Raw genomic sequence first — 26,134 nt, forward strand, 5'->3', positions numbered from 1 at the left:
ATACACCACTAATAAAGCCAGTTCAAATGTGTGTGTGTGTGTGTGTGTGTGTGTGTGTGTGTGTGTGTGTGTGTGTGTGTGTAATATGAACTCTGATAAAGTATGAAGGGGCTCCACTCAAGGTGTTGTTGTTGTTGTTGTTGTTGTTGTTGTTGTTGTTGTTGTCGTCTTTAGTACAAAGATTGGTTAGATACAGCTTTCCATGCTAGTCTGACCAGCACAATGCTTATCTTTGCATGACTATGCAACATACACCCATTTGAACCTTCTCATATAATCAAGTTTTGATCTCCCTCTACAATTTTTACCCTCCACACTTCCCTCAGTCATTTTATTTATTATCTATTCCTTTATGCCTCAGGATGTGTCCCCTTAATTAGTTCTCTTCCCATCGCTACCTATCTAATCCTCAGCGTTCTTCTGAAGTACCACAATTGAGGATATTCTTTCGTTTCATTGTCTATACACTGCTTATCGTCAATATTTCACTTCCTTATACAGCTACACCCCATAAATATTTTTAGATAAGACTTCCTAACACTTTAATATCAGATGTTACAACATATCTCTTTCACACAGACACTTTTCTTGTTTTGCTTGTCAGAATTTTATACCCCTTCTACTTCTGCCATCATAAGTTACATAGCTGCTCAAAAAGCAAATCTCGTCTACTACTTCAAATGTGTCTTCCAGGCACAAAATTTTACTCTTCAGATCCAACCAGATTCTGCGAGCTCAGTAACAGAAACCATTGTATTCTCAAGCGTGAAGAATTGGCAACTTATCTCCACACCTTCAAAATTAATCAGAAAGGTTCCACATCTGGAGATGTTTTACAATAAGAAGTTAAAAGCATGTTACTTCTTACTTCTAAAAATCAGATTTCTTTTACATTATTCAACTCTGATGTGTATTTGTGGATGAATCACCTGCTTTCACGATGTAATCCAAATTCCCTCCCGTCACAGAAGCACTTTCATTGGCACCACACCATCGTTTAGGGGAAACGGAGAAGAAATTCTTATTTTCATGTCTTCGCTTTCGCTCCTTCGTATAGAGAAGTGAATCAATCTGAAATGAACACATCATTACGCAAAAAAATTCAGTAATATGTTCAATGGACCACTGCCTAATAAATAATTCAATACACGTTAGCTAACTGATTTTTTATTACCCGCCTAACAATATAAATTTTCCAAAAAAATAACAAAATCAGCTAAAAAAAAGGAAAGAAACTGAAAACATTTCTTCTTAAATTCTTCAAACTTCCTAGAAAAAATTCATACTGAAACTAGATTGTACATGAACAATAGCCAAACTTGTGCTGCTAAATTAAAATATTTTTTCTGTTGTATTTGTCTTCATGTTGAATGGGCCACACAGTTAATTACCATGACAGCCTGCGAATGGACACAGAGAACGAAACTTTCATTATTTCAACAAATCGCGGGTGTAGAGCACTAACTCACTAGAGAAGTATTGAGCCAATACTATAAAGTTTTTTTCTCCAAACATGTATCATACTATTCTAGCATTTCTTTGGTGTACATAGGATTGAAATTAAGCAAAAAGGATAAGTGGTTTGTCTATAAACATCGGAGGTCCAACTGAAAATTTTTCTTTTGAATGGACAGATAAGTATCAAAAGCTTTTGTACAGTCTGATGTAATTTATGCTGACAGAGTCTGAAGTCGAATATAACTCTATCACTATTCTTGGACATTTACAAGGCTTCTCAGAAGAAGTATATGAACATTTCATAACAATATAATAGAAAACCCTAAATGGGGCAGCAAGCATGAGAGAAGGAGGAAACCCCCAAGGCGTTTAAAATGGAACAGTGGCAACTGTAGGACAATGAGTCTCATTCTGCTGCAGGCATAAGGACTAAAGAGATCTCAACATGTACTTGAGGTGTGGAGTCATCATCTGACATATAAACAAAGCTGAAAATGTTGCTATCATTTCGGACAATTTCCTCTGACTTCCCAAAGAGCTATCCTACCACCCCTCTCTCTCTCTCTCTCTCTCTCTCTCTCTCTCTCTCTCTCTCTCTCTCTCCCTCTCTCTCTCTCTCACACACACACACACACACACACACACACACACACACACACACACACAAACTTACACATTACACGGCTAAATTGTACAGTTGACTACATTGTACTGGTACTATGGCTCAACTAGGGTGAGGGGAGGAGGAGAAGGTAAGGTTGGAGGGATACAGCTAGGAGGAAGAGGCAGCAAGTACATGAAACAGGTAGGCGGCATTAATAAGCCCACTCGGGCACAGGCAGGGGAGTTGCAAATGGCACACGATCACGTTGAGCCATGGGCTGGGAGTGGGAAACCCAACAGAGGAAGAAGGAGACTGCATTGAGCATCCTGCAGTCCTCCCGACTGCTGTCAATGTCAGCCAATGCTCCGCACTCATATCCAACCTCTCCCCGTTTCTCCCTCCCAGCCATCAGCAAAACCTTCCTCAACCTACTCTCCCACTCCCCTCAGCCAAGGACCCAACACGAACCCCCTCACCCCAGATCAAATGAAGGGCCAGCACAAAGTAGCTGTACAGATGTGTGTGTAATTTATTAGCACTGAAGACAGACATCGTCGCAAGCTCAGTACATTCTCACTCTCATTTATACGTCTTCTGACAACTCAATACCTCGACTACATGACAAGATGTTACCTTTACTACTTCTAATCTTTTTCTGATGCAGAACAAAATTTCGAAAGCCCAGTAACCGTCTTTGTACTTTATTTTGCTACCCACCACTACATATTTAATTTTACAGGCAAGCCATAATCCACCCACTTATTTGTTATTTTAAATAAACAAATCAGTTACTTATACATGAATAATAGCTATCATAATTTCCATCTAGATTCAATATAGATTATGTATTAGAAGAAAACTAGGATTGTTAGTGTAAGAGCACACTGAATCTTTAAAAATTTGTCTCTTCTCACATCTTTGTCTATCAGCGGAACTTATAATGCCTATCACCATTAAATATGATGGCAAGATAAGGAACAAATGTGATGATGATGTGTTGCCACAGTCTGAACATAAAAATTTTCTTTGCTGTTGCAATCTTGACACTGTACAGAAAGTTTAAATTAACCACTGAACAAATTTACAGGAATGTGGGGGGAAGGGGGCTTACACACCATGAGCCAAATGAGATTGTGGTGTCACCGCCAGACACCACACTTGCTAGGTGGTAGCCTTTAAATCGGCCGCAGTCCGGTAGTATACGTCGGACCCGCTTGTTGCCACTATCAGCGATTGCAGACCGAGTGCCGCCACACGGCAGGTCTAGAGAGACTTCCTAGCACTCGCCCCAGTTGTACAGCCGACTTTGCTACTGATGGTTCACTGCCTACTTACGTTCTCAATTGCCGAGAAGATAGTTTAGCATAGCCTTCATCTATGTCATTTGCTACGACCTAGCAAGGCGCCATTTTCAGTTACTATTGACATTGTGAACTATGTACCATCAAGAGCGACATTCGTCATTAATGGATTAAAGTTAAGTAATCCACCACGTCCGTTTTTCTAAATTCTAATTTCCTTGTCCTGTTCCAGACCTCACGCCAGCCTGCGTGAGCTAAAATGCGTGGCTTTTGGCCTCCTCTCGTAACACGGTGCTGGCTCTCCTGCCAACCACAACAGAGATTATAATGAAACTGAAATTTAGGACTAAGGACTTGCCTAAGATTATAAGTAATTATGTACTACTATCATTTCAATGACTCTCTAAGTAGATCATATTATTCAATAAGATGTTATTCAAGCAACGCCCTTGAATACTCAATTTAACTCACTGTAAGGGGATTACATGCTCGACTGAATTTGTAGAAGCTCAACCATCCAACATTCATCTCACTCTCCATCATGATGGAGAGCCTTCAGTGGTTTTCAATGAGCAAAGTTACACACTAACAGAGAGAAGCAATCGATCCCAGCTACTTGTGTAAAGTATGCTGACAATAAATTATGACCAGCACTAATCTACTCAAATTGATAATTATGGTTATTGCTACAAACATGGGTATTATGAGGGAAACAGCTACTTTGGAAAAAGCTGCTACAACTCCTCGTCCTCTTTTGCTACTTAGATGCTTTTTTCACCCTCCACTTTAAACAAATCATTTATGCACCTTTACATAGACTACCATTAGATGATTAAGTAAATAAATTACTTTTTTTTTAAGAAAGTGGAGGTGTTAACCTTTTGTTTTCTTTGTTGAAATTGCCACAGTAACTGAAAGGAACCAATATATATTGGATCTTGGAATCTATTCAAGTGCACAGACTGTTTAACATCAGTTCTGGAGTATTTGTGACAGTTTTAGGTTAAAATGAGGATAGAAAATCTTATGAAAACTGTTCTACAAGAGATGTAGTGCCAAGAATTGATATGGATATTCTTACAAATGTTTCCATTGTAATAAGTGGTTAATACATCACATAATTTGGCTCAATAAAAAATCTACTCACCAAGCAGCGGAAGGAGAACACACACAAACAAAAAAAGGTTGAACTTTTACAAGCTTTAGGAGACAATGGCTCCTCCTTCTGGTAGAAGAGTTGAAGGAGAAGGAAAAGTACTGGAGACGTTTAGGGAAAGGGGTACAGTTCAGAAAAAGACACCCAGAACCAAGGGGCAGGGGAGACTTACTGGACAGGACGACAAGGAAAGACTGATTGTTGGGGACTGCATCGGACAGCTTAATGGTGGAAGACAGGGCAATATGCAAGACAGAGATTACTACTAAAATGTCATGCACAAGTTAATAAGAGTGAAAAGGTAAGTGCATCATACACAACAGAAATGGGAGGGGGACAGCAAAAAATTTACAGGTCAGGAAATGACAGATGTAGGAAACTAAAATGGAGAGATGAAAGGAGTAGTTGCTGTGAATAAATGCTCAGACAAAAGGAACTAACGTAAATTAAGGACATGTGGTTGACGAGAACCAAGGACGTGCTGTAGTGCTAGTTCCCACCTGCACAGTTATGAGAAACTGGTATCAGGAGGAAGAATTCAGATGGCACATGTCGTGAAACAGGCACCGAGCTCACAATTGTCATGTTGTAGAGCATGCTCTGTTTACATAACAGCTGGTATATGATGTGTCGTTTCCCAGGTGGCTCTCCTTTTGATAGTATACATTTTGCCAGTTATAGAGCTGGAATAGGTAGGATGGTGAATAGAGCACGTCTTGCAGCAAGCTCAGTCACAGACATAGGAGCCCTACAGTAGGGAGATGGGTGCATATGGTCTGACAAGGATACTGTGGACATTAGGAGGGTGACGGAAAGCTATTCTAGGTGTGGTGAGCAAAATCTCAGACAGAATGGATCTCTTTTCAGGGTTCGATTTCAGAAAGTCATGGCCTTGTTGAAGTAGCTGATTAATACATTCAAGACCAGGATAATACTGAGTGCCAAGTGGTGTGCTCTTAAGCTGTTTTTTGGAAGGATCAGCAGTACCAGGAGTGGATATGAAGGCTGAAGTGAGAATGGTGGTGTGTTGCTGTGAGTCTGCATCTGAACAAATACGTCTGCCTCGAATGCCAAGGCTGTATGGGAGGAAACGTTTGACATGGAAAGGATGGCAACTGTCAAAATGTAAGTACTGTTGCTTGTAGAACAATACTCGCATTCTGACAGTTTGTACAACAGATCACCTAAATAAGACATCTACCATATAATTACTACAGTCATCATATATCAATCAACATGAAATTTCATAGAAGCTTTCAGAATAACAGTAGTTAAGTAAGTGACAAATCTCAGTTTCATATTTGAAGTAGTTTCAGAAATACTGAAAATCATCAAAAAGCGAAAACTTATAAATTTATATTACAATCAACAAATGAGAGGTCCACAATGGAATAACAACAGTATCATGAAAAGGAAAGAGTGTTACTCACCATATAGAGGAGACGCTGAGCTGCAGATGGGCACACTGAAAAGATTGTTTACATTTAAGCCAATGGCTAAAAAGCTTCCTTTTTAAAAAGAAAAATAGAAAAACACACACACAAAAGCATAACTGTAAGTTGTGTGTTTTCTACATCAGAAGATGGCCTTTTGGCCGGAAGCTTGAAGGTACAACAAGTCTTTTTGTTGTGCTTATGACTCAATGTCTCCTCTATTTGGTGAGTTGCAACCTGCCCTTTTAATAATATCTTTATATCAACGTTCAGACACTAATATTTTTTGATAAATATGTCAGAGGATGACAAACTAGTCTCCAAAACAGTTAATGACACACTATTTTGTCTAACACTATAAATTCCGTAACTACCTCTTCCATATGTTTGACACTGTTATTCTGATTTGTTATGGAGAGTGAATGAGGGAATAAATGTAGTATGTATGTGAAGTGGAAAGCATTAAAATTGTGAATAACTAGGCATGACTGAGCCTTAGAATCTGATTGTGCAGCCAACAAACAAAAACACACACACACAAACGCACACAGACAGAGAGAGAGAGAGAGAGAGAGAGAGAGAGAGAGAGAGAGAGAGAAGGGGGGGGGGGGGGGGAATGCAAATTGTGAAGCAGCCAGTTTTCATTATAGTAGAAATATAAAACTTGCTCCATCCTTTAAATAATTACACGTGGTGTTCACTTGTTCTTATTTGCTCTAGGGAATATGTTCTTGTATAATTTCACCAGAGTTGGCTTTGGACAGGAGATTGGTCCAAAGAGGGTGAGTTTCAGGTTATATGAATAAAAATAGGAAGCTGATTGGATACTGCAGCATTTAGCCAATCAGAGAAGATATCTTTAGCATGCTTTGGTACTGTAAGATGAATTTACTGAGAGTTAAGAGGAGTCTTTGGGCAGCTCTTGAGACAAGATGTCACATAGCCCATAGGCCCACATTATTTTGTTAAGTTTGAATAATAGTGAATTTTTGGAGATTGTGACATATCAGAAAAGATTTAAAATCAGCCATAGATGATGTTTACAGAAATTTCAGGTTTTTTCATGAGAACTGAAATATTCCACCAGAAGGCAAAAATTCTGCTCTGTGTAGTATTTGAGCAGGAAAATCAAAACTGTTAAAACACTGCACATATTTATAAACAATACATTAACTGATGAAAAGTTTGATCCTTTTCGTATCACGTCTGAGTGGAAATGTTAAACTAGAGAGAGAGAGAGAGAGAGAGAGAGAGAGAGAGAGAGAGAGAGAGAGAGAGAGAGAGAGAGAGAGAGAGAGGTGTGTATGTGTGGAAAGGATTATTACGAACTGTGTTAGCTCTGATTCTTTCATTTCTGAAATTGTATGCTAGGATGGACATGGTAACAAATGTGTGTATCTACAGTAATAAAGCATAAGAACATAAAAACGCAAGAACCTTTCTTAATTTGTTATTTAAAACCAGAGTTGATGAAATCCAATAGCTTTCTTGTCACAAAACAATGAAATATATCTATGCACTCTGTTGATATGTGGTGTAAAACTAATTTTTTACAAATTTTCTTAGTTAAGGGACATTATATGTTGCTTCATGGCATGCTGTGTTTCTGCAGAACCCACTAGGAGCATCCTTCGGATGTCAGTAGAAAGGCACAAAAATAAACTGCACCACCATACACTTTGGGACCCTTTATACATTTAAGGTGTAAAGGCGTGGCTATAGAATGGCCCACTGACTCCATACAAACCATTGCTACTTATGGTGAAGAGAAACTTCATAATTAATGTTACAAAGTACATAATCTCTTCAAATTTTACAAATATAAAATTGTTATATTTTGTCCTAATAACTGCTCAAGCATTTATTGTTGTGAGAGTGCCAGCTGTTGATATTTGGAAATTATAGTTAAGTTTCTGTGTAGAACAAAATACATTTTTGAGGCACTATTTGTACCTTCTAAACATTGAATATGACATAGTACTAAAAAATTTACCCACACAGGTGTGATGCAGAAAAAGGAAACGAAAATTTGAAATGTAGATAGCATGATTCAATCAAATGTGAGATAAATGACATCATGTAGCATTCTAACCTTGTGGTTAGTACACTGGCATTACAAGGCACCTGGAACACAATTCCTGTGATGCAGTTTTTAATTTGGTTTGTTGTATAGTGAAACAGAGAATTTTGAATTTCATCGCGTGACACATTTTCCCATCTCATCAATAATGGCCACTGAGGGACAGTGGCCCAACAACCAACAATTCTATTCTTTATCCATTCACATGAGAAACAATAGCCTTCAATTTGATGTCAAAATAGAAAAGTTCAGGAATTAATTAAGGGTTACCATCTGCACACATCAGTTCAGGACTCCATTTTTTTAAGCATAATAAAAAATGGAAGAAACAATAATGAAAGATATAAGAGGCTGCAGAGAGAGGATAATGTCACTTCGAACACAGTATCCAGTTAGTGCATGTAAGGCAATGTTTTTATCTTTGATTGGACCGACAGCACAGAACATGTCACAGTATGACATTTTGAAAATGAAAGATCCAGAGCAGCTGCATTCAGTTTAACATTCTTTACAACAGCTGCTTTGGCTTTATTGCCATTCTCAAACAACCTGCAAGTATGACATCAATGAGACTATCTACATATATGGTGGTTGTTCATGTAAATAAATACACAATATAATTTTACACTGATAAAATTACAATATATATTTATTCACATGAACCCCACTGTATACATAGATAGTCTCACCTATGGTATTCACAGGTTACTTGAGAATGGCAAGAAGATGTCAAAGAATGTTAAACTTATTGCAGCTACTCCGGACCTATCATTTTAAAAAATGTTATACTGTAAATTGATGAACAGTAGTTTCCAGGTGTTTACATCTCAGCAAAAAACTCTGAAACTAAATCTCTGGTTGAAGTTCACATATATTACCTGACAGCAACAGCTGATCACACTAGGTATTACCTGTACGAAAATTTATTTTTTAAATCAAAGTTTCTTGTAAAAAGGTGGCAACATAAAAGACACTGATACACAAAACAAAAGGTGACAAGTGAGAATTTTTCAGAGGGAGGTATTTTCAATGGGCAAAAGAAAGAGTTGAAATGAACACAAGTTTTCTGGATTAAGAAGTAAAATAATCTTGGACCATTTTCAAGAGGAGGACAGCATGAGCCCATAACAGGGAAACTGTTCTTTTATAAGGTATTTGATGTGTCAAAGAAAAGTGTGTGGGGAATACTTGAAGCCAGGAGGACAGAAACTGAACACAAATGTCAGTAGTAAGCTGTAAAGAATCATGAAAGAGTCAGAAGAAAATAGCTGGCTGTCGGGAATGAACAAGTAAATTCTACAAACTAGTGAGCTGTGAAAGTATAAGACAGCGAAAATGACAAAGGCATGAAGATTAGTCAAAATGTTGGATATGAGAGAAGAAGCATTCACGACAGGCAGAAAAAAAGGAGGGGGAGGGGGGAGGAGGCAAGTGGTTCATTTTCCTAACAATTATCCATGATTTTGCATGAGGGAGAAACCTCAGATTTTGAAAGCTACTGATTGTATTACCTTTAGGTTCATTTGTCTGGTTAGTCATTAAAGCTGAGTTAGGTGTTAACCCTGCAACCAAGAAATTTCAAAAATTAATGCTGGAGGAAACACTACTGAAACTCTAGTGTTTTAATTAAGTCTTTATAAATATAGCAAAGTCTGATGTAAATGTAACAGATTATCACAACAAAGTAAAACCCCTCTGACCTAAATGAAAGTTCTGAACTGCTAAAAACATTTTTTAAAGTTTCTAGGAAGGATGTAAAAATGCAATCCTAGCATTAAACTAAATAAAATCTGCAGGTTTGGATGGAATACCCAATACAGTCATAAAAGCAGTAAACGCCAAAATTGCTAACTCACTTGATCAAATAATAAATAATTGCTTTGATGAAGGCTCCTTCCCAGAGTTACAGAATTATGCTGAAGTCAAACCAATTTTCAAAAAGGGATCAAGATATGTCATGTGAAATTATTGTCCTATCTTAATTCTACAAGTCTTTTTTAAATATTTCAAAAAGTTGCTGTAGCCCACATACAAAACTTCATTGCAAGATATTCTATTCTTCCAAACAATCAATCTGGTTCTCAACAAGGTAAAAACACCACAGTTCAATTGAAAGGTTTCACTGTGAAAATAAGTACATCATTAGACAGATTAGATTAAATTAGATTAGATTAATACTTGTTCCATAGATCATGAATACGACACTTCGTAATGATGTGGAATGTGTCAGGTGTCTAAAAACAAGGGCAATATGATGGAAGGAATTTTCTGCGACCTCACAAAGGCGTTTAATTCTGTAGTCCATGCACAACCTTTTTACAAACTTGAAAAATATGGCATTAGGGGCAGTACCCCAGTTCTCTTTCTCTTCTATGTTAATGACTTGCCATTAAATCTTAGCTCCCCATCAGTTCTGTCCACAGATGGTAATTATGTCTTTGTTGAAAATCAGGATTTAGAAGAAATCCCCAAATCTGTGATCAGTACCTTCAGTACCTTAGAAACTTGGTTCCAGCTATACGTATTGAATCTAAAGTACCGAGGACTCACATGATGCATTTCAAACCAAGCAGTCAAAATGTGAGCACATTAAGGTTACTCACAACAACGAAGATACATAAGAAGTTGCCTCAATCAAATTCTCAGGATTAAATCTGGATAATAATTTGAGCTGGCAGGTACAAGTTGGGTACCTAGCAAACAAATTGAGCAGATTTATGTTTGCAAAGCAAATATTATAAACTGCAACTGACATTGATATGTGAAAAGTAGCATATACAAGCTACTTTGAATCCATTATTAGGTACGATATTGTTTTCAGGGTAACTCGAGAAACATTGTGCAGATTCTAAAAACACAGAAAAAAATAATTTGGAATGTGTGCACTGTAAATCACAAAGAACCATGTCATCCATTATTTAGAAAACTTAAAATATTCACTCTGCTATCCTTAGGTAATATTCTTGTCTTTTTGTACACCAGTACGAATTATTTGAAGGGAACCATTTCATTCACTCACTTGACAGAAGGAACGAAGAAAATTTTTATGCTTTCCACCTATCACCTCAAACTGTATGCCCAGGACCTCAATGCATGGTAATAAAAACTTGTAATAAATTGAAAGGGGACACGTTAATGCAGTTGAATTTCGTTCCACTTAAAAGAAAGCTATATGAGGCAGGTGAAACTGAAATGTTATTACTCAGTGAATGAATTCATGCACACAAACTGGAAATTGGAACTGCATACAACGTGTCACATGTCACAAGAAATATTACTACAGTGTTAGTCTTTATTTTAGCACTATTATTAGTTACTGTAAAATCACTGTAACTCAAATATAAATTTTTAGCTTGTCTCCTGTAAGTAAACCAAATGGACTGTAAATGTACATCATGAGATGAATAAACCGCTATTCCACAATATGTCTCCTGCCACTCACGAAGTAGATTTTTCCCCAAACCATGTTTGATTTCAAGTGTGTAGTATGTCTCACCTGACTTTGCTGTAAAGAAGGGGTACGAGCAGGCTGTGATGGTAGGTCTTCAGCTTCTTGTGTATTCTTGGATGAGTGCTTTCTTTTTTGTGACAGCTGCTCCCGTTGATATTTATTTGATGATCGTTGGTGACTTTCCTCCTCCTCCTGTTGGCAATCAGTATGTGGAAGTTATCACACCCCTATAGCAGTGAAAATGAAGAAGGGATGCTTTCCTTGCAATGGCACCACTGTCATCACTGTCACACTGGTTGAAGTCTAAGAAAAAGTCTGTATACACCAGTAAGTATACATGTCAGAAATACTCTTGTGCTCTGAGCAAACACACTGACTTTCCACTCAATTAAGATCACTGATGAGATAATTTTTGTTTAATTTTCATTCACCGTCAAATTTCTTTCAGTATTGATTTCAAAACATTATCAATTCAATATACAAAAAAGTGGATGGCAGCATAAAATAAAGTGAATCAGAATGTGTAATAAAACGGATCACAAACAGCTAAAATGTTTTAATGGAATGGAATCAAAAGGCTTGAAACACTGGGGTACACACTTTGGACAATATAAGTTAATGGCATTCGCCAGAGTGCCTACAAAGAAATTAAATGGAAAGAAAACATAGATCACAAAGGATAAAATCAAATGCCTCTAATTAATCTAGAAGAAGGAAGCAATAATTACACACAGAGTGTTTTTAAGTATAAAGCAAAATACTCAATACAACTGATGTTTGGGGCATCTGACAGGACTGAATTTTTTTGTCTCTTTCCTACATTTAGGCATGTATAGTGAAGACACAAAAACTCTCAAATTAACTGTTCTTTTTGGTGACAAGAAGAAGTGAAATATCAACATCCTATTACATTTAGTTTTCCACAACTTTGCTGCATAGTATAACTGCGATGAATTGCTGTATCAGCTATTCTAAAGAACATCGCTATATGGATATTGCATATGAGAATGGACTAGCATTTCTGCGTGCTCCAAATGTCGGCCTTCAGTGGCCTTACACTAAATGAAGAAGGATTAGTGTAATTAACACATTAAAAAAAAGAAAAAAATTATACTGAACAACCATTTATAACTGATTTACACAGGTACATTAGGGCAGTACTGACCTGTAAGTAATTACTCAAAAGGTAAAACTTTACCATTCCCAACTCCTAATCATTTTCCAGTCAGGAAAAAAAAGCACAATATTTCTGCTCAGACAACAACTAGCTGTCCCCAAACACTTTTTAAGTTGGAAAATAGTATATGCATTGAGTAATTCTGTTCAAAATTGGTACACTCTTCCCCACCTCCATTATTTTCTATTCCAAGAGAAATTTATGTGGACACATCAAGAGTACTTCAGCACCCATTAAAAACACTTTGGACCCAAAGTTTCCAACAACTGTTTTCCAAAATTTCCTAAAAGGGTCATTATGTTTTTGTTAATAATGCACACAACTCCCTGCTTCCTTTCCCTCCACAAGATGCAACCCCTCACCCCAGCCAACCTGCAAAACTTCAGTGAGTTGTTACATGTAATCCTAATTATAGTAACAATCACAAAACTGGGTGGATGAATTCTATACAAAATATTCAAAACCACTCAACATTCTTTTGACCACTGTATATTACATTAAGGGGAACCATGTCAACTCTTCCCTAATGATTTTATCCAAATCTCGGGCAGAAATGAAAGTAACAGAAGTATGAACTGCAACTGACACACGTTTAGGGGGGGGGAAAAAAAAAAAAAAAAAAAAAAAAATATATATATATATATATATATATATATATATATATATAATTAGCAGTGTTTGGTGCAGGATGTGTGAGACATGAGCCTTTTAGGTCAGTGTAGCTTCCAGGCAGCAGTTGGTGCAGTAGAAAGAGTACTGAATGGCAATCCAAGGGTTGGGGGTCAAGCCCCTCTGTGGCAACTTTTCTTTTTCATTTTTTCCCCACAATATATTGTTTTTATTACTATTAAAGTCAAAGGAAACTTTGGGATTATCTCCATGAGGACTCTGCAAATAACTTTCCAAGTAGTTATTGTAATTAAAGAATACGAGACTTTGTACCCAGTTAGTTTCATTATGACCTTCCGCAGCTAATGCCATACCTATTTTTTATGCATCTATTTTTATCTCAAGTAAAGAATTGGATCAGAAAGTTTCAAAGCTGATTTTATCTCATCTAGAGACAAAAAGAAATCACATCCTGACAAGCAAGCATCAAAATACATTCCATTGTATACTACCCATCATCACCAATATTTGGTGAAATGATGTGTTACATGTCGTTTATTGCCAAACTGTGCAATGAGAGAGAACCTTTTATGGTTTACACCAGGGATATTTTTCTGCAAAAACTTCAAAAAAACCATGTAATTGTAAAAATGTGGTGTTTAGGTGTTTATAATGTGCGTACGATGCTGAGAAAATTATTGCTTCCCCTGTCTTTATGCCAAATATCACCACAGAATTTATAAATCAACAACTGTAATACGATATTTTTTACCAAGTATTAGCAACAATTAAACTATGCTCTGTGCAAAATTCTACCGGGCAGCTTCCTCTTTCACTCCTTTCTCCCAATTATTATTCTCCTATTACTTTTCCTTGCATCTGATTCCAGTCCTCCATTACCATTACATTTTTATCTCCCTTAACTAACTGAAAAAAATCCTGTATCTCATCATACATTTCTTCACTCTCTTCACCATCTGCGGAGCTAACTGGCATATAAACTCGTACTGTTGTTGTGGATGCTGACTTCGTGTCTACCTTGGTTAGGATAATACATTCATTATGCTGTTCCTAGTAGCCTACCTGCATTTCTATTTTCTTATTCATTATTAAGCCTACTCCTGCATTTCCTATAGCAGATTTTGTATTTATAAATCTGTATTCACCTGTCTCCGCAATATCCTTTCTTTCAGAAGTGCTAGTTCTGCATGGTTCACAGGAGAGCTTCTGTAAAGTTTGGAAGGTAGGAGACGAGGTACTGGCAGAAGTAAAGCTGTGGGTACCGGGCATGAGTCGTGCTTCAGTAGCTCAGTTGGTAGAGCACTTGCCCGCGAAAGGCAAAGGTCCCGAGTTCGAGTCTCGGTCGGGCACACAGTTTTAATCTGCCAGAAAGTTTCATATCAGCGCACACTCCGCTGCAGAGTGAAAATCTCATTCTGGAAACGTCCCCCAGGCTGTGGCTAAGCCATGTCTCCGCAATATCCTTTCTTTCAGGAGTGCTACTTCTGCATGGTTCGCAGGAGAGCTTCTGTAAAGTTTGGAAGGTAGGAGACGAGGTACTGGCAGAAGTAAAGCTGTGGGTACCGGGCATGAGTCGTGCTTCGGTAGCTCAGTTGGTAGAGCACTTGCCTGCGAAAGGCAAAGGTCCCGATTTCGAGTCTCGGTCGGGCACACAGTTTTAATCTGCCAGGAAGTTTCATATCAGCGCACACTCCGCTGCAGAGTGAAAATCTCATTCTGGAAACATCTCCCAGGCTGTGGCTAAGCCAAGTCTCCGCAATATCCTTTCTTTCAGGAGTGCTAGTTCTGCATGGTTCGCAGGAGAGCTTCTGTAAAGTTTGGAAGGTAGGAGACGAGGTACTGGCAGAAGTAAAGCTGTGGGTACCGGGCGTGAGTCGTGCTTCGGTAGCTCAGTTGGTAGAGCACTTGCCCGCGAAAGGCAAAGGTCCCGAGTTCGAGTCTCGGTCGAGCACACAGTTTTAATCTGCCAGGAAGTTTCATCCCACACTCTGATCTGTAAACACTGGTTTTGTTTCTCCTGATGATGACATTCTCATGAGCAGTTCCTGGCAAGAGATCTTAATGGGGGACTACCCATCTACATGTGGATGTAGATGTAATCCCCTGTTCAATTCTAAATACATATCTACATGGCTACTCTACAAATCACAGTTACGTGCCTGGCAGAGACAAAATCGAACCTCTTTTGCACTAATTCTCTATTTTTTCACTCTCGAAAAGAGTGTGGAAATAATGAATATCTGTATCTTTCTATGCAATCTCTAATTTCTCTTAGTTTATGATGATGATCATTTCCCCTATGCACGTTGGTGCCAACAAAATAGATTTACAATCGGAGGAGAAAGTTGGTGACTGAAATTTTATGAGAAGATCCTGTCACAATGAAAAATGCCTTCGTTTTAATGACTTCGACCTCAAATCCCCTATCATTTTCATGACACTCTCTCCCCAATTTCTCAATAATACAAATGTGCTGCCCTTCCCTGAACCTTCTTGATGTATTCCGTTAATCGTGTTTGGTAAAGATCACAGGCCACGCAGCAGTACTCCAAAAGAGATGGATAAGTGTAGTGTATGCAGTCTTTTTAGTAGATCTGTTGCATCTTGTAAGGGTTCCGCCAAAAAAACATAGTCTTCGGTTCATCTTCCCCAACAACACTTTCTGTCTGTTCTTTTCAATTTAATTGTTCATAATTGTAATTCCTTAGTATTTAGTTGAATTTAAGGCTTTTAGATTTGGCTGATTTATCATGTAACCACAGTTTACTGGATTCCTTTCAGCATTCATGTGGATGACCTCACACTTCTTATTACTTAGGCTCAACTGCCAATTTTTGCACCATACACATATCTTATCCAAATAGTTTTGCAATTGGTTTTGACCACCTGATGATTTTACTAGACAATAAATGACATTGTCATAATCTGCAACCCACTTAAGATGGCTGCTCAGATCGTCTCCTAAATCGTTTATATAGATACGTAACAGCACAGGACCTATAATATTACCTAGGGGAACACCAGATATCATTTCTTTTTTACTTGATGGTTTTCTGCCAATTACTATTCATCATGGCACCTCCGACAGGAAATTACAAATCCAGTTGCAAAACTGAGACAATATTCCATAAGCACGCAATATGAATTCAAGCCTCTTGTGAGGTACAATGGCAGAAGCCTTGTGGGTATATTTCCAGAATACTTTACCCAAGATGAAGCAATCTTGAAAGAAGACTGTATAAATGAAAGAGACTAGGAGATACCTGTGGGTTCAGATTGATTATATCATGGTGACGCAGAGATTTTGCAACCAGATTTTAAATTGTGCGACATCTGCAGAAGCAAATGTGGACTCTTGCCACAACCATGAACCATAGATTAAAAGTGAAGAAATTGCAAAAAGGTTGGAAAGTAAGGAGATGGGGACCTGGGTAAGTTAAAATAAACAGAGGTAGTTGAGAGATTTAAAGGGAGCATTGGGCGACAATTGACAAGAACAGGGAAAAGGAATGCAGCAGCATAAATGGGTAATTTTGAGGGAGGAAACAGTGAAGACAGCAGAGCATCAAATAAATAAAAAAAACAAGGCCTAGTAGATATCCTTTGATAACACAGGAGGAACTGAATTTAACTGATGAATGGAAAAAATATAAAATGCAGTAAATGAAGCAGGGAAAAGGAAATACAAATGCCTAAAAAATGAGATAGACAGGAAATGCAAAATGGCTAAGCAGGAATAGTTAGAACACAAATGTAAGGATTTAGAATCATGTATCACTAGTGAAAAGACAGATGCCACCTGAAGGAAAATTAAAGATGCCTTTGGAGAAGAAGAAAATACTGCATGAATATCACGAACTCAGATGGAGTGCCAGTGCTAAGCAAGAGAGGGAAATCTGAAAGAAGGAAGGAGTATATAGAGGGTCTATACAAGGGAAATGCACTTGGTTGCTGGCTGGTTGGTTGGTTTAAAAGAAGGGGGGGGGACCAAACTGCTAGGTCGTTGGACCCTCGTTCCAAACAAAATAATTCCACAATGGTGGGAGTAAAATAATCAAGGCATACAAAACACAGATGGAAGAAAGGAGAAAACCACAAGAATGACAGAAGGGCAACAAACACAAAATAGACAATATTGGACTAGAAAACAACAGACATACGCAAGAAATCTGTATAAGAGATCAAAACAAAAGAGCAGATTACCATGGCTGGCTGACCATGAGAATAAAAAGGAGAAGCCAGCCACTCTGCAACACATTAAAACCTCGACCCTAAAAGCACTAGCGTGGAGGACCCAGAGGGACAAAGGTCATGCGATAAAACTTAGATAGAATGATAAAACGCTCCCTCACAAATAAAATGTAAAACTAAAACTGCTGTTGAGGCATTGTCGCCCAACACTGAAGGTAGGGTCCTGGTAAAGTTTAATGTCTGCAGCACAGCGGCAAAACGTGGGCAGTCCAGCAAGAGGTGGATGACCGTCATTTGTGAGCCACAGCAATACCAAGGTGGGTGCTCACGATAGAGGAGATAACCATGCATTAGCCACATATGGCCAATGTGGAGCCAGGAGAGGAGAACTGATTTCCTGCGAGAGGACCACATGGAATACTTTCACACATTCACAGTCTCCTTAATGACACACAGCCTGTTGTGCGTACTGTTATGCCATTCGGTCTCCCAAAGCCAAAATTCCCTGCGGCATAACAGTGAATGCAGGTCAGTTTAGAAGATGCCCATCTCCAGAAGTGGTATCCGCGTAGCCTGTTTGGCCAGCCTGTCGGCAAGTTCATTAGCTGGGATTCCAACATGTCCTGGGGGGTCCACACAAACACCACTGAACAACGGGGCCATTGCAGGGCATAGATTGGTCTCCTGAATGGATGCTACCAAAGGATGGTGAGGGTAGTACTGGTCAAGATGGTAGAACTGTTGTCAGAGCGGCAGCATAGGTTGACATCATATGTACAGAATGTAGCCTCTCACATTTTCTCTTAGCCTCAGTGCAGGTCAGCCGGTTCAGGGTCTTATATTCCATTATTTTTCTTTTTTTGTGGAGAATCCTGTAGTCTGGTGAGAAAGGTAAATGATGCTCTCTGCAGTTGGTACAGATGGGAGGTGAGGCACAGGGAGTATTGGGATGTGAAGGACGTCCTTAATCCTGACAGGTGACGCTGGAAGCACAGCAGGAGGACATATGGCTGAACTTCCAGCACTTAAAGCTCTGCATTGGGGGAGGGATATATGGCTTTACGTCACTGCGGCAGACCCACCTTAACATTCACGGGTAATGTGTCACCCTCAAAGGCCAAGACAGAGGCACCAGTGATACCTGTTTATCCCTCGGACCCTGGTGGATGTGCCGGACAAAATGGACAATTTGCCACTCTAAATTGGCCCACAGCTCATTGGCAGACTGCAAAAGAAAGTCCCTGTGAAATATGATACCCTGGACCATCCTTAAGCTCTTATGGGGCATGACGGAAACAGAAACATCCCCCAGCTTCTCACAGGTGAGTAGCGCCTGTGACTGTGGAAAAGATTCTGTTTTGACGAAGACCGACACTGACCGCATTTTGGACAAGCCCTCCACCTCCCCAAACTTGTCCTCTAAATGCTCCACAAAAAATTGAGGTTTCATTGACAAGAAAGATTCCCCATCAACTCTTGTACATACGAGGTACTGGGGTGAATAACCTCCACTGCCATCCTTAGCCTGGTGTTCCTCCCAGGGTGTGGCCGGGGGGGGGGGGGGGGGGGGGGGGGGGGGTAATGATTTGGGATCGTATTTCTTAGCACTGAAGTTTGACCTTGATCACTTGGAGACTGCTGGTGGTGGACCGCCAACTAAAGATAATATACTACACTTCATGGCATGTCACCTGCCCTTATGCCACCCACTCCGACAAGGGGCCCTCCCTAAGGGTGCCACCTAGCTGCAGCAAAGCCACCTGGCACGATGGCCATTGCTGGGAGTCCCGATGCTCCAGGGTGATGGGCATCTACTCCTTGGCATATGAGAGGAGTTAACGGCGCAGGCATCTGCAGAGCAATCCCTGTGTCATCAGGGAGCTACAACCACCAGAGTACATCGCGGCCCCACCACAATGGACTTGCTACCATGCTGGATATCAGGAGCAAATGAGCTAAAAAGTCCATTATCATCAACAGTGCAGAAAGCGATACTGCACAGGGGATGGAGGAAAATACAGCCAGGAAAGTGACCTCGCCAAACAGCTGGAGAATGAGCAGAAGTACAGATCAAAGTCAACAAAGGATGCGAGACGTCTCAGTGCATGATGGACACTATGCACTATGTAAGGCGCCCTTCCCCAATTGGCTCGCTCTTTGGGAAAACTTTGTAAAATGGAGGTCAAACCTTACAGGGGACCATCACATAAAGGCCAAGACATGTAAGACTCCTTTTAGTTGCCTCTTGTGGCAGGCAGGAATACCTTGGGCCTATTCTAACCCCCACACCTGCAGGGGGTACTTGAAGGTAATATTACAGAAATGTAAGAGCACATAGATGAAGATGAGATAGGAGATACGATACTGCAAGATGAATTTGACAGAACACTGAAAGACCAAAGTTGCAACATGGCCCCCATAAGATTAAATTCCGTCAAACCTACTGATAAGACTTCAGAGGGCCAGCCATGACAAAACTCTTCTGTATGGTATGCAAGATGTACGAGGCAGGTGCAATACCCTCAGACTTTCAGAAGAATATAATAATTCCAATTCCAAAGAAAGCAGGTGCTGATAGGTGTGAATATTACCGGACTATCAGTTCTGATAAGCCTGGGTTGCAGAATACTAACACAATTTTTTTACAGAAGAATGTAAAAACTTGTAGAAACCACTACAGGCAATTCCGGAATAATTTAGGAACACATGTTGCAATATGGACCCTAAGACTTCTCTTTGTAGGCTTAGAGAAAACTTTTGACAATGTTGACTGGAACACTCTCTCTGAAATTCTGAAGGTAGCAGGGGTAAAATACAGGGCCTGAAAAGCTATTTACAATTCGTACAAACAACAGATGACAGTGATAAGAGTTGAGGGTCATGAAAGAGAAGCACAGCTTCAGAAGGAAATGAGACAGGGTTGTAGCCTATCACCAATAGTATTCAATAAAGGCAATGAAAGACAAATGTGGAGTAGGAATTAAAGCACATGGAGAAGGAATAAAAACTTTGAGGTTTATAGATGACAATGTAATTATGTCAGAGTCAGCAAAGGACTTGGAAGAGAAGTTGAATGGAATAGCCAGTCTTGAAAGGAGGATATAAGATGAATATCAACAAAGCAAAACAAGGATAATGGAGTGTAGTTGAATTTTAAATCAGGTGATGCTGAGGAAATTAGATTAGGACGCGAGAAACTTAAAGTAGTAGATGAGTTTTGTTATTTGGGGAGCACAATAACTGATGGTGGCTGAAGTAGAGAGGATATTAAACACAGATTGGGAATGGCAAGAAAAGCATTTCTTAAGATAAGAAATTTGTGAACATTAAATATAGATGTAAGTGTTAGGAAGTCTTTTCTGGAAGTATTTTATGAAGTGCAGCTATGTACAACAGTGACACATGGACGATAAAACAGTTCGACAAAAAGAAAACAGAAGCTTTAGAAATGTGGTGCTACAGAAAAATGCTGAAGATTAGCCTGTTAGATCAGGTAACTAATGAGGAGGTACCAAATATAATTAGCAGAAAAGAAATCTGTGGCATAAGCTGACTAAAAGAAGCGATCAGTTGTCAGGACACATTCTGGGGATCACCAATTTAGTATTGGAAGGAAGTATGGGGGTTAGAATCATAGATGGAGACCAAGAGATGAATACAGTAAGCAGATTCAGAAGGATTTAAGTTGCAGTAGTTCAGAGAGGCAAAGGATTGCATACATTATAATAGCTTGGGGAGCTGCATCACAAACCACAACAATAATATGATTTTACATAGAAAGTTTTGATGTGCACATTTATAATCTCTTCCTGGAAATTTTTTGTTTGCAATCCCAAATTTTCTCTCGTCTTTCCTTTCATAGCTTTTATGAAAATTTTAATAAATACAATGAACTAAGCATGATTTTCTTTTGTGTTTAGTGTAAGTAATGTAAACAGTGAAAATAAAATGAAAAATTCTGCAAGGAGAGTCAACCTCACGGTACTCTGATTGTCTGCCTGTACTAACTTACACGTTGCCAACTGCTGCCTGTCAACTGCAAAAACATAAATGGCTTGTGCGTCGACCAAACTGTGCCAAAAATTCTATTTTTAATACATGCTTAGCCGTCTGGAGCTCTCACTTCACTACTTTCATTTCTGACCGAGCCCTGCATATACCATAAATTTAGATGAAATAGTTGATGACAAGTAGCTGTGGTCCTCTTGTAAGTCCAGCCACCTGTGTAAATGAGGTAAAATAAACCTCGCTTCCCCAGTGCAGTTCAATAGAAGTCACAGTGGCCCCAATTGTGAACAGAATATTGTGACTTGTGTGCACTCAGTGTTCAGTCTGTCAAGATGCCTACCAGCATCATTTCAGCCTCAAACCACATGTGCAATTCACTTTGCTTTGCATGGGAAACTGACTGTCAAATCGGTGTACGCTATAGGGAAGTTGTTCCGACATTCAGCCACTACAGGAGACACAAAACACTGTAAATCTTCCTCATAGTGGTCACCCTTAGGAAAGAACTGTGTACTGCCTTTATAGAAGAAACTGCGAGGACTTTATTGATCAAGGCAGTACACAATCATCTTGACACAATCGAGTTATTCTTTGGGCATTAATTGTGAACAACCCCATGCAAAGTAGTGTTACAAAGAAGGTAGGTACGGGAGCTCATGGAATGGAACCAGGCCCAGTGATGTTGGGTTTCCTTCATTGATCAGTAACAGAGTGGAGGAGGACAAGCACTTATGCACATCACTGGCATGCAAGTACTGAATGTTATCTCACAACAGATTTTGAATTAAGAGAAATGCATTTTCAAACAGACTGCCTTATTTTGGCTGTTGTGTTCTTTTCACTTCCCAGTAAAATACTTAGTTTCACAAGGATTATGCTTTCAATTACTTTGGTCCATCACTCTCAGTCCACACATGTTCACAGGTAACAAACTTTTCTTTTGAACAGTTTACATTCCTGTTCATAGGATTATTGTTAATATCATTTAAACCTAACCCTCACGTAACGAAAGAATCGTACAGGAGGAGGTATCATAAAATTGATTAACTTTGTTGGAATGTGAACTCTAATTCCATATATTATGTCATCAAAAATAATTAAATAAATAAATAAAAATTAAAAGTAAAATTTTGGGGTTTCGAAAAGCATATTTTCTACCCTCAGCAGAATGAAAAGCAGCAAATTTCCAAGAATATTTTAAGGCCTTTAGTAATATTGCACAATGCAGATTAACAGCAGTATAATACACTGCAATTTATTTGTTCTTATTCTTTTTTTCTAAATCTGTAATTAAACAAGGAGTACTTACAGAGTGGACTGGAGAAAGGCTCCTTACTTACCTTTTCTTTTTTCTTCTTTTTTTTCTTCTTCCACTTTTGAGAGTCATATGAATTTGGCAGTGCTGGTTGCTTCGTGGTCTGTTGCTGCTCCACAGTCCCTCCAGACAGTTGGCTTTTAGCTCTTTCTGAGGAAGATTTTGCAGTGGAAGTTACTGTCAATGGTGATTTCCGAAGGCTCTTTTCAGTTTGTGAGCTTGCTTTATAGTATTTCTGTTTGATCTGCTTTGGCTTCTGTGAGGTAGGAGAGGCAGCTGTGGATTCAGCTGGAGTCGCAGGACGCTCGGCGACAACTGCGTGTGATCGCTGCTCTTTCCTCCTCTTACTTGACTGTGCAACTATATGTGATGTGGCAGTGGTAGTTGCTGAATTTGTTAACTGCTGATCAGCCTCTGAGTGTGCCTGACCATTTTGTACACAGACACCCTTCTCGTCAGTGCCCACAGGTGAGCCTGCTGGTAGCCTGCCTATTATTGCTGACAGTTTATCATGTAACACTTCCAGTCTATTTTTCTGCTGCTCATGTTGGACTTGTGGCTGCTGTTCGTTTTGCTTACCTGGAGCAGGGGAATGTGGAGGGGCAGTAGGCAAACATGCTGCTGCAGATTGAAAGAGATGTGTTCCTGTGGGTTTTGTCTGCACCTCCCCTTGCTTCTTCTCTTGTTGCTTAAGCTCTGTTGAGCCACGTGGGGGACTAATAAGTGCAGATGCTGCTAACAACTGGCTGATGGCCCCTCCCGGTGATTCGGTTTGTGCCAACTGTTGTTTCTGTTCCTGTTCCTTTGGCACTGTGGGAGTTTCTGCGGGGGCAGAGGTTTGAGACTGTGCCGACAGATGAGTAGTTGCTGCCGCTGGAGGTTGTGTTTGTGCATGAAAAGGGGCATTAGTTACAACCAGGAATGTTGGAAACTTGAAGACTCCATCTTGTAGTTTGGGTGGTATCACCTGATGCTCAGGATGTCCAGAACCACGTGTTGGCAACACTACTCTCTGCTGTCTGTTTTCTTGTTGCTGTGGTTGTGCTGAAGCACGTAATAGTGCAGGAGGTGTAGTGGGTGCAGCAGGCAATGGCCACGTAACAGATGTAGTCAGGGGAGCCAGTCGCGGTTGTGTATGGTCTGTGGAAGGTGCAGAGGGTTTGGGAGATGCAGAGGGCGGAGCCATCGCAGTGGACACAGGTGATTTAGAGCCGCGGCGCTGTCCAACAGACGGAGATTTCGAACTGGAGCGCGAGCGAGATCGAGACCGTGTGTTGGACTGTTTCCGTGATGATGAGGTCTGTACAGTCGAGGGGGACTGCCCATCAGATGAGGATCTTGCAGGGGATGGAGAGTGTGCAGCAGCTCTGCTGGGGTGTGAGGCGATACCGGATTGTGTGACCGATGGAGTCACCGCACAGGTTACGGGGGAAGGGTCAGATTGTGTTGTCACAGGCATTCCAGGTAGTGCAGTGGATGAGACTGGTACAGAGTTGGTAGGTAAAGCTGCAGATGAAATCCTTTTAGAGGTTGTTGACAGAGTAGCGGATGGGATAGGCATAGTAGATGGGGGAGGTGCAGTAACTGGGATAGCTTCAGAAGATGGAGGAGGCACTGCAGGTGTAGCAGGCGGAGCAGCCGAAGGAGGCGCGCAGGCTGAGAGCTGCGAAAAAGGTGAAGCTGCTGCAACAGATGGGGTTGGCATAGCACTCTGGGACAGTGCAGCAGCTGGCAGTGGTGCATCAGCTGAAGATAATTTGCTGCCACACGGTTTTCCCAGGAAAGACTCAACAGTTGTTCCTTTTGGATGGGCAAGAGTCAGCTGCCTTACTTGGTCCTGTGGCTCAGTTACAGATGAGTTGCATTTTGCAGAACTGGAAAGTGGTGCCACCACTGCCTCTGTGGTGGCTCCTGCAGGTTTGGTCCTCGTCACATGCCATGCTTGTTCCAACTGACCAGGTTGAGCTGTGATATGTGACGAGTCACTGTTCAGAAGGGCTACCAGATCACTTGTTGCACCAGATGTAAGTTTGTTTTGGCCAAGCAATTGCACACGTCCCTCAGATTCTGTCGAGTTAGATGATGTGTCGATGTGTGGAGTTTCTGCTGACAGTTGCCTTGTGCCTCCTCCACATGACTGGTTTTGCGTTACTTGCTGAGTGGGCTCACATTGCACAGGATTGGACACATCCGACAATCTCAGACTGGCTGAGGAAGTGCTTAAAATAGGATGGTGGTCTACCCTCTGCAGTGTCTCCTGTTGTTGTAGACCTCGTTGTTCCATCCGTTGCTGCTCCTGTTGGCATAATTTTTGTATAAGCACTGAATGTCAAACTGCTATTCAGTGATACAGTATGCTTACAAATTACTACATGATCACTTATGGCTAGAGTTTCAACAAAAATGAAATTGCTTAATATACATTTGAAGTTTTAATGTTGTAGCTGCTACACACTCCATCAATATGGAAATGTTCATGTACTTGAAAAACAAGGCAATGTTGCTAACTGATCACTGAATGCACTGGATAACGATGGAATAACTGTAGCTACAAATAACAAGACAAATATATGACAAGTTTGATATTGCATTTTTCCTGTGACAAATTGGAAGTGCTACGGGCAATAAACAAAGCATATCTCACAAAGAATAAGAGCATATTGGAGGCCAAAAAACTGCAATTAGTACAAAAAAAGATGGTCTTATGGAGAGGGAACCTGCATTAGAATATCTTATAGCCATAAATAATAAAAATGACAATCTGGCAAAATGACCTATCAGTCTAAATTTGTGTGTCAGTTTCATGACAACAGGTCTGTGCGCCTCTACATAGCCCCAAAAAGCTTTAAATTTCCCCCATTGTGATGAAAACTCAATTTCATTTCTGCATATAAATATTATGTTTCTGAAACATAATGTTGACAATCTTGGCAGTCTACTAAAAGACAAGAAAAGAATGATTTCAAGTGTTAATGAACATTGAATCAGAGAAGAAATATATGTGACATCAGGTTTTAATTAGTTCCAGCTTACTGTAGACTCATTAAGGTTGGACTTTTGCCAATACGTACAAGCACTGATTTATTTTATTTATTTATTTACATGTCACGTTCTGTAGGAACAAACTGAGGAGTAGGAAGAAAGTGAGGAGCAAATATCCAAGGTCATGATACGAAAGCTAATAACAGATAAAAATAAAATGTTTATGAACCCAAAAAAAAGTCAAGCCATAAGTTTCAGTAAATGCAGTCAACACTATAACATAACAATCAGCTTAATTTTTCACATAATTCCTCAACAGAATAGGAAGGAGTGACCCTTGAGGAAACT

At 39.8% G+C, this 26,134-nt stretch overlaps 1 protein-coding gene and 1 non-coding gene across 3 annotated transcripts in view; one reads left to right on the forward strand and one right to left on the reverse strand.

Annotated features, from left to right (window-relative positions):
• The window catches only part of LOC126335003 (nascent polypeptide-associated complex subunit alpha, muscle-specific form-like), a 299,464-nt gene that overhangs the window by 68,867 nt on the left and 204,463 nt on the right, over positions 1-26,134 (reverse strand). For both annotated transcript variants that reach the window (XM_049997830.1, XM_049997831.1), the window contains exons 5-6: positions 22,830-25,100; positions 11,529-11,675 (exon numbers count right to left, since the gene is read on the reverse strand). In XM_049997830.1, coding sequence (XP_049853787.1) covers positions 11,529-11,675; positions 22,830-25,100 — 2,418 coding nt within the window. The remainder of the gene's footprint in view (positions 1-11,528; positions 11,676-22,829; positions 25,101-26,134) is intronic.
• Trnas-cga (transfer RNA serine (anticodon CGA)) lies at positions 15,168-15,242 on the forward strand. The gene has a single exon. It is a non-coding gene; the product is annotated as a tRNA-Ser (tRNA).

The sequence above is a fragment of the Schistocerca gregaria genome, chromosome 2 (assembly GCF_023897955.1).
Source record: "Schistocerca gregaria isolate iqSchGreg1 chromosome 2, iqSchGreg1.2, whole genome shotgun sequence".
In the NCBI taxonomy this organism is placed as follows: Eukaryota; Metazoa; Arthropoda; class Insecta; order Orthoptera; family Acrididae; genus Schistocerca; species Schistocerca gregaria.